At 43.5% G+C, this 15,170-nt stretch overlaps 1 protein-coding gene across 1 annotated transcript; it reads left to right on the top strand.

Moving 5' to 3' along the window:
• Nucleotides 1–10,378: 10,378 nt before the first annotated feature.
• Nucleotides 10,379–11,602, top strand: MPC1L (mitochondrial pyruvate carrier 1 like). The gene has a single exon (XM_081081338.1). It carries the CDS (start codon nt 10,958–10,960, stop codon nt 11,405–11,407), a length of 450 nt encoding a protein of 149 aa, XP_080937464.1. The 5' UTR covers nt 10,379–10,957; the 3' UTR covers nt 11,408–11,602.
• Nucleotides 11,603–15,170: the final 3,568 nt, after the last annotated feature.

The following is a 15,170-nucleotide window of genomic DNA, read 5'->3' as shown; positions in this document are numbered from 1 at the left end:
TACATGGGGTGAGGGTTGTTCAGTAGCCTAGCCCCAAATACTGACCCCACGGGACCCCTAAGGGCCTGTGTTTGGGAAGCAGGAATCTGGAATGCTGCAGTGATTAAAATTCATTTTTCTTCCACAAGTTTCTTCTATAAACAGTGCATAAAAGTTAGATTGTTATGATTAACAATGAAGTAAACCAATGCCTTTGTAATTTAAAACTGATGACTTTTAAGTTCTAGGGGAAGAAAAAAATTAATTACATGACAGCACTAATCCTTATAGGGTAAATGGCATCAGCACCCTTCTATCTGTGTTAGACAGAAAGCAATTAATTAAAATAAATGTTCTGCCAAGATTATTATACCTGTTGCTGATGATTTGCTCTTAAATTAAGTCTCATTTGTTCAGGAACATAAATCACAGGGTGTGAGAGGCAGGAAAGCCAGACTCATGGCTGATATTCCACTGGCATTGAAAGAGAAAAACCCAATCACTTCATATCTAATTGGTAGACTATTCTGGGTTTATAAAACATCTGAGATTTTATATGTGGTAGATACTGCTTATAGCCTAATTCTATTAGGAATAATACTGAATCGATTTTTATTTTCTTTTGCTATGTCTTTCTAAAAAATATATATTTTTGTTGATTTCAGAGAGGAAGGGAGAGGGAGAGGAAGAAATATCAATGATGAGAGAGAATCATTGATCAGCTGCCTCCTGCACGCCCCACACTGGGGATGGAGCCTGCAACCCAGGCCCGACCAGGAATCCAACTGTGACCTCCGGGTTCATAAGTTGACACTCAACTACCGAGCCACACTGACCAGGCTATACTTAGACACTTTAAGACTATGTTTATATCCCATTTTTCATCCTACTTTTACCCATTCATTTTAGCATCCATTAATGATTCTTGCCTGAAATAATTATTACTGTGGTGTTAGCCAAATAATGATTTTCTCAATTATTCCTAATATACTTACTAATTGGAATTCTGTAAAGAGCTTTCCCTTCTCTCCCATTAATTTGCCTATTCTATTTATACTAGAGGCCCAGTGCACGAAATTCATGCATGGGTAGTGTCCCTAGGCCTGGCTGGTGATCAGGGCTGATTGGGGCCTTCCTTCCCCTTCTTTCCACACCACCCTCTGGTGGTCAGTGCACATTATAGCAAGAGAGGGAACTCCCGGTCTCCCGGTCAAACTCCCAAGGGGACACTTTGCATATTAGCCTTTTATATATATAGATTACCTGAACTCGTGGATATTTCTTTTAGTCTCTGTGTTATAACCCATTATTGGATTATAATCATTTATTTTGTCACTCAGTTGTCCCAGATTTGGCCAATAGGAGCCCCTTTCTTTGGCGCCTGTGTTCTTTTGACATGTCCTCATTATTTTCTGAGCACTTGTTACTAAATATCAAGTAAACCACCTCTATGTGATACCTTTATGTGATGGAGAGAAAGATGGGTGGGACAAGGAAGGAAAGAAAAACATTTAGAACATATAAGCATAACACATGAGAGAATGAGGAAGGAATCAGGGGGTAGATGTTCTTGCCACCTCAAAAGATAACGAGGTCTTGGGTGGTTTTTGTGAGTTTTTTATCTCCTCTATCAATATTCCCTCTACCTTCGGCTACCCTGGAAGAGCCAAGGAGTCTGTGGGCCTGGGGGCCATAGACTGGTGCAGGTCTGGGCTGTTAGCAGTTTGCGATGCGATAAGTGTTGAGAAATTTTTATAGCAATTTGACGTTATGATAGCCAAACACATGATCAACAGACTCATCTCAGTGAATGAGGCACAGACCAGTTTGGATACTGGAAAGTATGGTGAGTCACAAAGAGCAGGCTGTCCTAGTCATGCACCACAAACCATGCTGTAATGGAAGATAGGCTAAGGTTAGTTTGCCAACTGTTACCCACAAGTATATCACATTCAGAATTTATATTTAACTTTTACATCATAAATTGTTAGAGCTGGATGAAGATTTGAAGACATTTTGGGAATAAATCATCGCTTGCTTTTATTTTGGATGAGAATTAAAAATGAATATCCTGAACTTTCTGAATTACTTTAAAATATCTTCTTCCTTTCCTGTCAACAGCTCTGTGAGACTAGTTTCTCTACTATAAATGTTAAGACCAAAGAAAGAAACAGTTCAGCTATATATCATCCCTACATAAGCACTGTCAACAATCCAACCTCAATGAGATAGGCTAACAAGCAACCACGCTTATTTGTCACATTTAAAAAAAATTTTTTTAAATATATTTTATTGATTTTTTTTACAGAGAGAAAGGGAGAGGGATAAAGAGTTAGAAACATCGATGAGAGAGAAACATCGATCAGCTGCCTCCTGCACACTCCCTAGTGGGGATGTGCCTGCAACCAAGGTACATGCCCTTGACTGGAATCGAACCTGGGATCCTTAAGACCACAGGCTGATGCTCTATCCACTGAACCACACCGGTTAGGGCACATTTAAAATTTTTAAATAATCCCCGGCCCGTGTGGCTCAGTCGTTGAGCATTAACCTATGAACCAGGAGGTCATTGTTCGATTCGCAGTCCAGGCACATGCACAGGTTGCAGGCTCGATCCCCAGTGTGGGGCATGGAAGCAGTCGACCCGTGATTCTCTCTCATCATTGATGTTTCTCTTTCTCCCTTACACTTCCTCTCTGAAATCAATAAAAAAAAATTTAAAAATAAAAAACTTTAAAATATTAATATTCATGGGTTTTAAGGTGTGCATATAGGTAGTTAATGTGGGAGAACTGCTTTGACTCGTAACTTTTTATTTAGTTACAACTGTGTAATGATAAAGTTATGAATATACTAGTAAATAGTGATTAATTGCCTATATATATGTTCACTTTCAATGAATGCATAGTTTTTATAAATTTTTCTGATTATATTGAATTAAAATGCAATTTTTCCCTGCCCGGTGTGGCTCAGTTGGTTGGGCACTGTCCCATGAACTGAAAGGTTGCTGGTTTGATTCCCAGTCAGAGCACATGCCCAGGTTTCGGGCTTGATCCTCGGTAGGGAGCATGCAGGAGGCAATCGATAAATGTTTTGCTCTCACATTGATGTTTCTCTCTCCCTCCCTCCCTCTCTTTAAAAAAATCAATAAAATATCCTTTTATTTTTTTAAAATATATTTTTATTGATTTCAGAGAGGAAGGGAGAGGGAGAGATAGAAACACCAATGATGAGAGAGAATCATGGATCGGCTGCTTCCTGCACGCCCCCCACTGGGGATCGAGCCTGCAACCTAGGCATGTGCCCTGACCAGGAATCAAACCCGGGATCTTTCAGTCTGCAGGCTGACACTTTATCCACTGAGCCACACAGCTAGGGCAATAAAAAGTCATTTTAAAAAAATGCAATTTTATCTGTTGAATATAAAACAATTAGGCTTGTATTTTTTTATCATTACAAATGTCCACAATGGACTTAAAATTAAAAATTTAATGCTGGTCCTTTCCCACAGCACAGACGGAGGGCCCCAGGGGAGCCCCTGCCTGTCTTCACCCCACTCCCACCCCGTGTGGCAAAACCCTGTTTGTTCTTTCAGAGGAAGAAGAAGGTGCTATCCAGCTAGGAACTCTGTCCACAAAATGCCTGGGAGTAGAAAAAAATCATTAATTCAATGCAAAACTACTGTAAGATGAAAACAGAAAAAAATCAGCTAACAAAAATTCTCCCCATAAAAGCCAGCCATGAAAAATCCAAACTAATATACTTAAACACATGTTTTTCAATATAAAAAATCCTAAAATCAGAAATGTAAAAACTAAGAATGGAAAAGGACAGACAGGTAGAAATAAATGCGAGAGAGTTGATTGAACTTGGGAAAGAAATTGAAGTCAAAGTAAAAGACAACCATTTAAAATGAATAAATTACAAGGAACCCAAAGGAGAATAGATTCAAATGAAAATCTAATAAAGGACATGGCATAAAGATGGAAAACCAGGTAAATAAGAAAAAAGGGTCAGAAAAAAAGTAGTTGAATGGAAAATATACAAGAAAAAAAAACAATGGAAGAGAGCTAATTTTTCAAAACTAATCCAAGAAAACTCCATAAATAAGAAAAGTCTACATATTGAAAGGGCCCAGCACATACCTGGGAAAACTGACCTGAGTCTATCAACTCTGAGACATATCTTAATACAATTTTATACTTTAGAGACAAAAGAAAGATCTTAAGGGCTTCCAGGCAAAAGGGCAAATCAATCTATCTATCTATCTATCTATCTATCTATCTATCTATCCCTAATATGCTAAGTGTCTGACCAGTCGCTATGATGTGCACTGACCACCAGAGGGCAGATGCTCCAATTGGTAGGTTAGGTTAGCTTGCTGCTGGGGTCCGGCAATCAGGACTGGGTGAGACGGGCTGGATATGCCCTGGAGTGCTCCCATAGCCCCTCCCCTGCTGGCTGGCCCCCATTGGCCCCAACTGGAACTGGGAGAGACGGCCCCGATTGGCCCCCAATCACCGGCTAGGCTGAGGGACCCCACCCATGCACCAATTCGTGCACCAGCCCTCTAGTTCAATGACGGCGAACCTTTTGAGCTCGGCATATGTCAGCATTTTGAAAAACCCTAACTTAACTCTGGTGCCGTGTCACATATAGAAATTTTTTGATATTTGCAACCATAGTAAAACAAAGACTTATATTTTTGATATTTATTTTTATATTTAAATGCCATTTAACAAAGAAAAAATCAACCAAAAAAATGAGTTCGCGTGTCACCTCTGACACGCATGTCATAGGTTCGCCATCACTGCTCTAGTTACTGATATAAGAAAAAATTTACCTGGAATCAGACCTCAAGAATAATACAGAAAGTATTGCAAGACTGGGACAGAATTTTCAAGAAAACCAAGAAAAGAAAATGCAAGCCAAGAATTTTATATCTAGCCTGGCTGTCATTTAAGAAATCACGTATATAAAAAACACGTTTCAACTTTGAAACTCTTAAAACACAAAAATAGGCTTGACAAATGAAAAGACAGCTTTTTGAATAGGAAAACAGCAGAATATCAATGTGTTCCAGAGAATATATAAAATATACATATGTATACACATACACACACACACACACACACACATTTATTTTAAGGAATTGGTTCATGAGGCTGTGGGGGCAGGCCAGCAAGCTGGAACTCAGGCAGTATTTCTGTTACAGTCTTGAGGTAGAATTCCTTCTTATAAGAACAGTCATATTGGATTAAGGGCCCACCCTATTCCAGTATGACCTCATCCAAACTACATAATTACATCTACAACAGCCCTATTCCCAAATAAGCTCACATTCTGGGTACCAGGGGTTAGAGCAGGGGTGGGCAAACTTTTTGACTCAAGGGCCACAATGGGTTCTTAAACTGGACGGGAGGGCCGGAACAAAAGCATGGATGGAGTGTTTGTGTGAACTAACATAAATTCAAAGTAAACATCATTACATAAAAGGGTACGGTCTTTTTTTTTTTTAGTTTTATTCATTTCAAACGGGCCGGATCCGGCCCGCGGGCCGTAGTTTGCCCACGGCTAGGTTAGAGCTTCAACATAGCTTTTTGGTGGACAAAATTCAACCCAAATCATAAGAATGTCAGTTCTCCCTAGGTTAATTAACAAATTTAATGTGATCCCAATGAAAATAAAAATGTTTTTATGGCCGTAACCGGTTTGGCTCAGTGGATAGAGCATTGGCCTGCGGACTGAGGGGTCCCAGGTTCGATTCCGGTCAAGGACATGTACCTTGGTTGTGGGCACATCCCCAGTAGGAGGTGTGCAGGAGGCAGCTGACTGATGTTTCTCTCTCATCGATGTTTCTAACTCTCTATCTCTCCCTTCCTCTCTGTAAAATCAATAAAATATATATTTTTTTAAAAAATGTTTTTATGGAGCTAGACAAGTTGATCCTAAAGTTTATATGTACAAAACTGAAAACTAAGAAAACACTGAAAAAGGAAAGTTACAGAGGTGAACTAGCCCTGTCTGATATTAAAAAGCCTCTCTGATATAAAACAGTATGATATGACAGATTAAAAGACAGACATGCCAATGGAATAGAGTAGAAAGTCCAGAGATATAATGTGGGAGCAACAGGACACCCATTTTGGAAAAGATAAAACTAGATCCACATCTTCCAGCACACACAAGAATAAACTCCAAATGGATGAGAGATCTAAATTTTTTTTTAATTTTATTTATTGATTTGAGAGAGAGAGAGAGAGACATTGATTTGTTGTTCCATTTATTTATGCATTCATTGGTTGCTTCTTGTATGTGCCCTGACCAGGGACCAAACCCACAACCTTGATGTATTGGGAGGATGCTCTAACCAACTGAGCTACCCGGCCAGGGCGAGATCTAAATTTTAAAGAGAGAAAGAAACCATACAAGTACTAGTATTTTGGATAAGAAGCTATAACCTGAATCTATGAGGACACATCAGGCAAGCTCCAATTGAGGAACACTGTATACAATAACTGGCCTATACTCTTTTTTTTTTTTTTTAAATATATTTTATTGATTTTTTACAGAGAGGAAGGGAGAGAGACAGAGAGTCAGAAACATCGATGAGAGAGAAACATCGATCAGCCGCCTCCTGCACATCTCCCACTGGGGATATGCCCACAACCAAGGTACATGCCCTTGACCGGAATCGAACCCGGGACCCTTCAGTCCGCAGGCCGACGCTCTATCCACTGAGCCAAACCGGTTTTGGCAGGGCCTATACTCTTAAAAAAATGTTAAAGTCATGAAAAACAAAGGAAAGCTGAGAAACTGTTCCAGGTGAAAGGGGCCTCTGAAATAATACTGGCCTGGAGCCTGTACTGTAGGGGAAAAATGCTATAAAGGACATTATTGAGATAATTGACAAAACTAAAATATGGAATATATATATATATATATATATATATGTATATATATATATATATATATATATATATATATATATATAAAAGATAATATGCCAAGTGTCCCCTCGGGAGTTAGACTGGGAGACTGGGAGTTCGATCGCTCGCTATGATGTGCGCTGACCACCAGGCATGGTGCAGAACAAAGGAAGGCCCCAGCTGGCAGCTGGGAAAGGGAGGCCCCAGCTGGCAGCCGGGAAAGGGAGGCCCCAGCCGGCAGCCGGAAGGCCCCAATCGGCCTTGATCACTGGCCAGGCCTAGGAACCCTACCTGTGCACAAATTTTGTGCACCAGGCCTCTAGTAATTACAAAAAGTATTATATACAACTAGAAGCCCATTGCACAAAGATTTGCGCAATAGGCCTTCCTTCCCTTGGCTGCTGGCACTGGTTTTCCTCCGGCACCCGGGACCAAGGCCTTTGGTCCAGCCGGAGCGAGGCTTGGCTTCTCCGCTGCAGGTGCAGTCTTCAGTCTTCAGTCTTCAGTCTTCACTCCACACCTGTGCATGCAAATTAACTGCCATCTTTGTTGGGTTAATTTGCATAGTCGCTCTGATTGGCTGGTGGGCGTAGCAGAGTGATACCAATTTGCATGTTTCTCTTTTATTAGTGTAGATGGTACATCTCTAATAACTGTACTATGGTTACATCAGAGAATATCTCTGTTTTAGGAAAATATGCACTGAAGTATTAAGGAGTAAAGTAGAAAAATGTCTGCAACCTACTCTCAAATGGTTCAGATAAAATAAATAGTAATGTGCCCTGGTCGGTGTGGCTCAGTGGTTGAGTGTCATCCCATTCACCAGGTGGTCCCAGTTCGATTCCCAGTCAGGGAACATGCCTGGGTGTGGACTCAATCCCCAGGGTGGGGTGTGCAGGAAATAGCCAATCAATGTTTCTATCTCTCTCTTCCTCTCTCTGAAATCAATAAAAACTTTAAAAAAATAAATAATAAAGTCATGTGTATCTGTGTGTGTATATACCTTGGAGATATTGCGAATTCAGTTCCAGAGCACTGCAATAAAATGAGTCAGAAAGGAAAGATTGGGAGGGAGCAACAGGTCACTGGGGACTGGACCCAACCGATCCCTTCCTGCCACCTGATTGCTAGAGAAAATGAGCTGCAGCACATTTCACTGCCATTCTGGTAGCTACTGGAAGAAACTGGGTAACTATCCAGCCTTCGGCCATTCTATTCACATGAGGGGAAAAACTGTGTAAGAAGGCAGATTAGAATCAGAGCCACAGATGGCTCTAAAATTACTTTCAGCAGTGACTGAAAATAGCAGAGTCAATACATCCGCCTATTGTTTTATTCATCCAGCTTCTCTTGAGACACTATGCTATTTATTCCCTTTGGTAGAATTTAAGAGTAAATATTCCAAAGAAATCAGCATAGGATGTGGCGAAAAAATTCATAAAATACTTAAATCCTAAATGTTCGGTTTTCACAGCCATCATTCAGGACGTCTTATGCTTTGTAAATGTTGGCCAGCATTCCAGGGCAACTTTAATAAAATACATGTCTGACTTTCACACCACAAGACAGAAAATAATTTAAAAAATAAAATGTTGGCTAGGGAATATAGTCAATAATATTGTAATAACTCCGTACACTGCCAGGGGGTTACTGAAATATTGGAGGGAACACTTTATAAAGTATATGATTGTCTGACTATTATGCTGTATACCTGAAATTAATATAAAATAATATTGAATGTAAAGTAATTGAAAAATAAAAATATAAATTAATTAAAAAATAAAGTAATGCCCTGGCTGCTGTTTCTCAGTGGTTACAGCAGTGATGGCGAACCTTTTGAGCTCGGTGTGTCAGCATTTTGAAAATCCCTAACTTAACTCTGGTGCCGTATCACATATAGAAATGTTTTGATCTTTGCAACCATAGTAAAACAAAGACTTATATTTTTGATATTTATTTTATAGATTTAAATGCCATTTAACAAAGAAAGATCAACCAAAAAAATGAGTTCGCGTGTCACCTCTGACACGCGTGTCATAGGTTCGCCATCACTGGGTTAAAGTGTCAGCCTGGACACCGAAGGATCGAGGGTTCCATTCCCAGTCAAGGACATGTACCTGAGTTGTACTTTTCATCCCTGGCCACTGTCCAGGCTCATGCAGGAAGTAGCCAGTCCGTCTGTCTTTCACATCAACTTTTCTCTCTTCTCCCTTTCCTCCCTCTCTCCCTCCCTCCCTTCCATTCTCTCTGAACACCAATGAAAAAATATCATCGGTTGAGGATGAAAAAAATATTAATAATAGAGTAAAAACCAAATAAATAGTTATCATTAGATTAAGACAGTGGTTCTCAACCTTGGCTGCACATTAGAATCACCTGGGAATCTTTTCAAAATCCTGATTTCTGGGCCTCTTTTTCCAGAAATTCTGTTTCTTTGTTACGGAGGATGAGGCCCAGAAATCAGGATTTTGAAAAGATTCCCAGGTGATTCTAATGTGCAGCCAAGGTTGAGAACCACTGGATTAAGACAAAAGGTAAAGGCAAGAATCATGAATGGACGCTCAGTGTAGTAGGTTAAATATTAGCTGAGGAAATGAGCATTTACCAAATATTGAAGTATCTCCCCACAAATTACTTATTTTTTTTAAAAATAGATTTTTATTGATTTCAGAGAGGAAGGGAGAGGTAGAGAAACATCAATGATGAGATGCATGCTCCCCACTGGGGATCGAACCTGCCACCTGGGCATGTGTCCTGACTGGGAATCGAACTGTGACCTCCAGCCCTGAACCTAACCCCTAACCCCTAGCCCCTAGCCCCTAGCCCCTAGCCCCTAGCCCTAGACCTATTCTAGATTAAGGAAGATTAAAAGATTAATCTAATAACTAAATGTGAATCTTGCTTAGATCCTAGATCTCCCCCCTCTCCAACAAGAGAAAAACAACAGCCATAGCCTGGCAGGTGTGGCTCAGTGGCTGAGTATCAACCTATGAACCAGGTCAGGGTTTGATTCCCGCTCAGGGCACAGGCCCGGGTTATGGGCTGGATCCCCAGTGTGGGGTGTGTAGGAGGCAGCTGGTCCATGATTCTCTCTCATCATGGATGCTTCTATCTCTCTCTTTCTCTCTCTCTTTCCCTTCCTCTCTGAAATCAATAAAATCATTAAAAATAAATAAAATTTAAAAACAGCCATAAAACTGTAAGAGTTCAATATGCACTGCACAGTAAAGTACTATACTAAATGTTAAGCGTCGGACGAGATTATTGTATTGTGGTTAAGTTAGGAGAATGTCCTTGTTAGGAGCCGGCTCTGGGATACTTCGGGGTGACCTGTAACTATGTCTGCAAGCAGCACTCCGGCAAATTGTGTACGGACTACAGTGTTTACCTGGTTGAAGAATTTCCTATCAGCTGCCAGTCAACGCTCTCCACAAACTGAACGAGCCAAGTTTCGTCTGTATGGCTGAGGCGACACGGGCAGCCACACTGTCACCTTCCTGGGGCCAATGGAGCCTTGAGAGTTTTAAGCGGCCACAGCTCGGTGCGGGCCAGCGACGGGCTCTGGTTCCACCTTTGCTCGAGGGGCACCCACGCGCCTTCTGCACACCTCCGTGGTCACGTGAAGGCCGGCACCACAAGGCCCCGGCCGCGCTCAGGCTCCCACAGGCAACACCCAGCAGCAGCACGTGCTGTTCGACGTGCTTTACGGCAGTCGCATTACGGAGGGCGAAGCTGCGCCCCTGCCCGGCACTGCACGCCTGTACAGCGGCACGTGCTGTCTGCCTTGCTTTACGGCAGTCGCTGGAGACGGGAAAGCGAGCGCACACACAACAGCGGCACGTGCTGTCTGCCTTGCTTTACGGCAGTTGCTGGAGGTGCGAAAGCGAGGCCACGATCCGGCCCCCAGAGGCGCGCACTCGACAGCGGCCTGCTGTGTGTTGCACTTTACAGCAGCCCGGCTAGGGCGCGGTCTCCATGCCCACGTGATTGTGAGCTGGCTGGGCATCCGTTGGCGTCGGCGCTCCCACTGCTCCGTGACGCCGGCGGCGATGGCGGCGGCGCTGTGGCGGAAGGCGTTGGACTATGTAAAGAACAAGGAGTTCCGCGATTATGTGACCAGCACGCACTTTTGGGGTCCCCTGGCCAACTGGGGCCTGCCGTTGGCCGCCTTTCGGGACATGAAGGACTCCCCAGAGATCATCAGCGGCCGCATGACCGTGGCGCTCATCTTCTACTCACTGGCGTTCATGCGCTTCGCCCACCGCGTGCAGCCCCGCAACCGGCTGCTCTTGGCGTGTCATGGCGCCAACGTGATGACGCAGAGCGTGCAGGGCAGCCGCCTGCTCATCCACCGCTATGGCGGCGGCCACGGCCTTCAGGCAGCTGCTGACACTGACGCCGACACCCCCACCGACGCCGACACCCCCACCGACGTCTGTACCAACACCCGCGCCGAGGCTGCCGCCACTGAGTGCTGCATTTATATCACCTTCGATTAGGTGGCCGCCAGCCCCAACCTGCAGGCCCCGGGGTGAGGTTCGTGATGGCTGACAAGACCCTGTTGAATCTTCGCAGCTTGCAAGGACTGGACTGTTCTTCCTAAAGATGAAGGAAAAGTTCGGTTTTGATTGTAAAACAGTGCAAATCTCATTGAAACCTGCAGTTTGGTTAATAAAAAAATAGAAAGTTGCACAACTGACACTGAGTGTCGCCTCTTTCTTGATCTGGACACGAAGTATTTTGTAGATTGGTTGTTTTCATGGGACCTGCAACTCGAGGGTTAGTTTTGTATGGGGAATAAAAATTGAATGAAAGGTATTTCAAATTATGTATCTAACTCATTGCTTCTTTCTTTTTAAAAAACATTTTTATGGATGTCAGAGAGGAAGGGAGAGGGAGAGAGAGAAACATCCATGATGAGACAGAATCATGGACCGGCTGCCTCCTGCACGCCCCTCACTGGGGATCAAGCCCACAACCCGGTCCTGTGCCCTGTCTGGGAATCAAACCCTTCAGTCCACAGGCCTTTGCTCTATCCACTGAGCAAAACCAGCTAAGCTAACTCATTGATTCTTTTATTTTCTTAAATTTCTCTGTTTTTGTTACTTGTTTTGGGTGTCCAGGGGCCAAATAAGGATGCTTAGCACACATGGCTTTTTAAAAACTTGGTAGAGCCACAAAACTCTTCACACCAAAAAAGTCTGAGGCTGTTTCTACTGATGGAAATACTTGGAAGTGAGTTTAAATGAACTCAGTGAAATACAGTTTAGACCTTTAAAGAGTACTTACTAAGAGAATCTACAATCTCTTGGTGACAGAGCAATTCTAGAATCTTCCATGGAAACAGGATAAACAACTCTGAGGTCAATTGTTATCAACCCTAGAGTCTAGATACCTAAACTAGAAAATAAAAATGGCAAAATCCTAATCATTTCCTCCTCACTTCATGCCTAAAAATAGGGCAAATGCAGTTTGTAAAACTGGTTAACCTATCACCCTGGGTTGAACACTAGCTCTGCTGGGGGTGAGGGTCTCTGGTCAACAGTATTAGCCCAGATTATACCCCTAGTGAGACCCTTGAGGTTATGAAAAAGGACCAACTAGAAATTAAGCATACACTGACTGAAATAAAGAATATTATACAGAGATCCAACAGCAGACCAGAGGACCGCAAGAATCAAGTCAAAGATTTGAAATACGAAGAAGCAAAACACACCCAGCCAGAAAAGCAGAAAGAAAAAAGAATCCAAAAATATGAAGATAGTGTAAGGAGCCTCTGGGACAGCTTCAAGCGTACCAACATTCAAATTATGGGGGTGCCAGAAGAAGAGAGAGAGCAAGATATTGAAAACCTATTTGAAGAAATAATGACAGAAAACTTCCCCTACCTGGTGAAAGAAATAGACTTACAAGTCCAAGAAGCGCGGAGAACCCCAAACAAAAGGAATCCAAAGAGGACCACACCAAGACACATCATCATTAAAATGCCAAGAGCAAAAGACAAAGAGAGAATCTTAAAAGCAGCAAGAGAAAAAAAGTCAGTTACCTACAAGGGAATACCCATACGACTGTCAGCTGATTTCTCAACAGAAACTTTGCAGGCCAGAAGGGAGTGGCAAGAAATATTCAAAGTGATGAGTGCCAAGAACCTACAACCAAGATTACTTTATCCAGCAAAGCTATCATTCAGAATTGAAGGTCATATAAAGAGCTTCACAGATAAGGAAAAGCTAAAGGAGTTCATCACCACCAAACCAGTATTAGATGAAATGCTGAAAGGTATCCTTTAAGAAGAGGAAGAGAAGAAGAAAAAGGTAAAGATACAAATTATGAACAACAAATACACATCTATCAACAAGTGAATCTAAAAATCAAGTGAATAAATAATCTGATGAACAGAATAAACTGGTGAATATAATAGAATCAGGGGCATAGAAAGGGAGTGGACTGGCTATTCTTGGGGGGAAAGGGGTGTGGGGGGTGCAGGAAGAGACTGAACAAAAATCTTACACCCATGGATGAGGACATGGGTGGGGGGGGGGGAGTAAGGGCAGAGGGTGGGGTGGGAACCGGGTGGAGGGGAGCTATTGGGGGGACAAAGAGGAACAACTGTAATAATCTGAACAATAAAGATTTAATTTAAAAAAAATAAATAATAAAAAATTAGTTATTATCTCACAATTTCTGAGAGTCAGGAAAGGGAGGGGCTTAGCTGGGTGCTTGCACTGGCTCAGGGTCTTTTAGCTGTCCAGCAGGACTGCAGTCTCTGGAGACTTGCCTGGGGCTAGAGAACCCCACTTTCAAACTCACAATTTGCAGGAGGCTTCAGTTCCATGCCCGGTGGGCCACAGGGCTGCTTCCCACATGCTTCCCCCACAGCAGGTGTTCCAAGAGAGAGGAAGCCCGAGGAGGAAGCTCTGGTTTCTCCAAGCTTAATCTGGGAAGTGATGTTCCATCACCTCACCTGGGTTCCCTCAGCCACATGGTCCACCGTGAGAGGATGATACAAGGGTGGGAATACCAGGAGGTGGCCATCATTGGGGGCCATCCTCGGCTGGCTCCCCCACACGCAACTCTGACATAAAAATGCCCATGCAGTAATAAAAAGCTGTTCTTCCAGTTCTGAAATGAATCATAACCTTGTATCAAGATTTTTATTAAAACTTTGAAGGATTGTCCCCTTTGCTATGATATGAGTAGAGATTAATATTTTTAGACCTGTCTTACAGAATGTATTTTGTAAGTTGAGTATTAGATTTCAATAAAAGGCCACTGTCTATTGAACACACTCCAGAGCAGGCAGGTTTCTAATTAACCTGGTAAGAGAAAAAGGGGGTACTGCCTGCTGAGAATTTCCTATCACTCTACATTTATAATCTAGAGGGCAAATTCATTAGGGAAAACACCCAAAAGATGACACCTCTACTCTAATGCAATCTCTACTCACAGGATCCAATTCATACTATGCCCACCCAACTAAGAGATCTAACCCTTTGTCACCTGGGATATTCATGCTGAAAGCCATACACATGACTAATCCTATATAATAAAGAGTAATATGCAAATTGACTATCACTCCCAACACACAAGATGGCTACCACAAGATGGCCTGCAGGGGAGGGCAGTTGGGGGTGATCAGATCAGCAGGGGAAGGCAGTTGGGGGTGACTAGGCCTGCAGGGGAGGGCAGTTGGGGGTGACCAGGCTGGCAGAGGAGGGCAGTTGAGGGGGACCAGGCCTGCAAGGGAGGGCAGTTGGGGGCAATCAGGTCAGCAGGGGAGGACAGTTAGGCATGACCAAGCCAGCAGGGGAGGGCAGTTAGGGGTGACCAGGCCTGAAAGGGAGGGCTGTTGGGGACAACTAGGCCTGTGGGGGGGGCAGTTAGGGGCGACCATGCCTGCAGGGGAGGGCAGTTGGGGGTGACCAGGCCAGCAGAGGAGGGTAGTTGGGGGGGACCAGGCCTGCAGAGGAGGGCAGTTAGGGGTGACTGGACCTGCAGGGGAGGGAGGGCAGTTAGGGGTGACCAAGCCAGCAGGGGACAGCAGTTAGGGGTGACCAGGCCAGCAGGGGAGGGCAGTTAGGGGCAATCGGGCTGGCAGGGGAGTAGTTAGGGGGTGATCAGGCTGGCAGACAGAAGTGGTTAGGGGCAATCAGGCAGGCAGGCAGGCAAGCGGCTGGGAGCCAGCAGTCCCAGTGGGATCGGGCGTAAACGGGCAGTCAGACATCCCTCAAGGGGTCCCAGATTGGAGAGGGTACAGGCTGG

Source organism: Myotis nattereri, assembly GCF_964212035.1.
Source record: "Myotis nattereri genome assembly, chromosome: X".
In the NCBI taxonomy this organism is placed as follows: domain Eukaryota; kingdom Metazoa; phylum Chordata; class Mammalia; order Chiroptera; family Vespertilionidae; genus Myotis; species Myotis nattereri.
The sequence above is the reverse complement of the archived record's forward strand: the minus strand, read 5'-3'. Positions and strand labels throughout refer to the sequence as shown.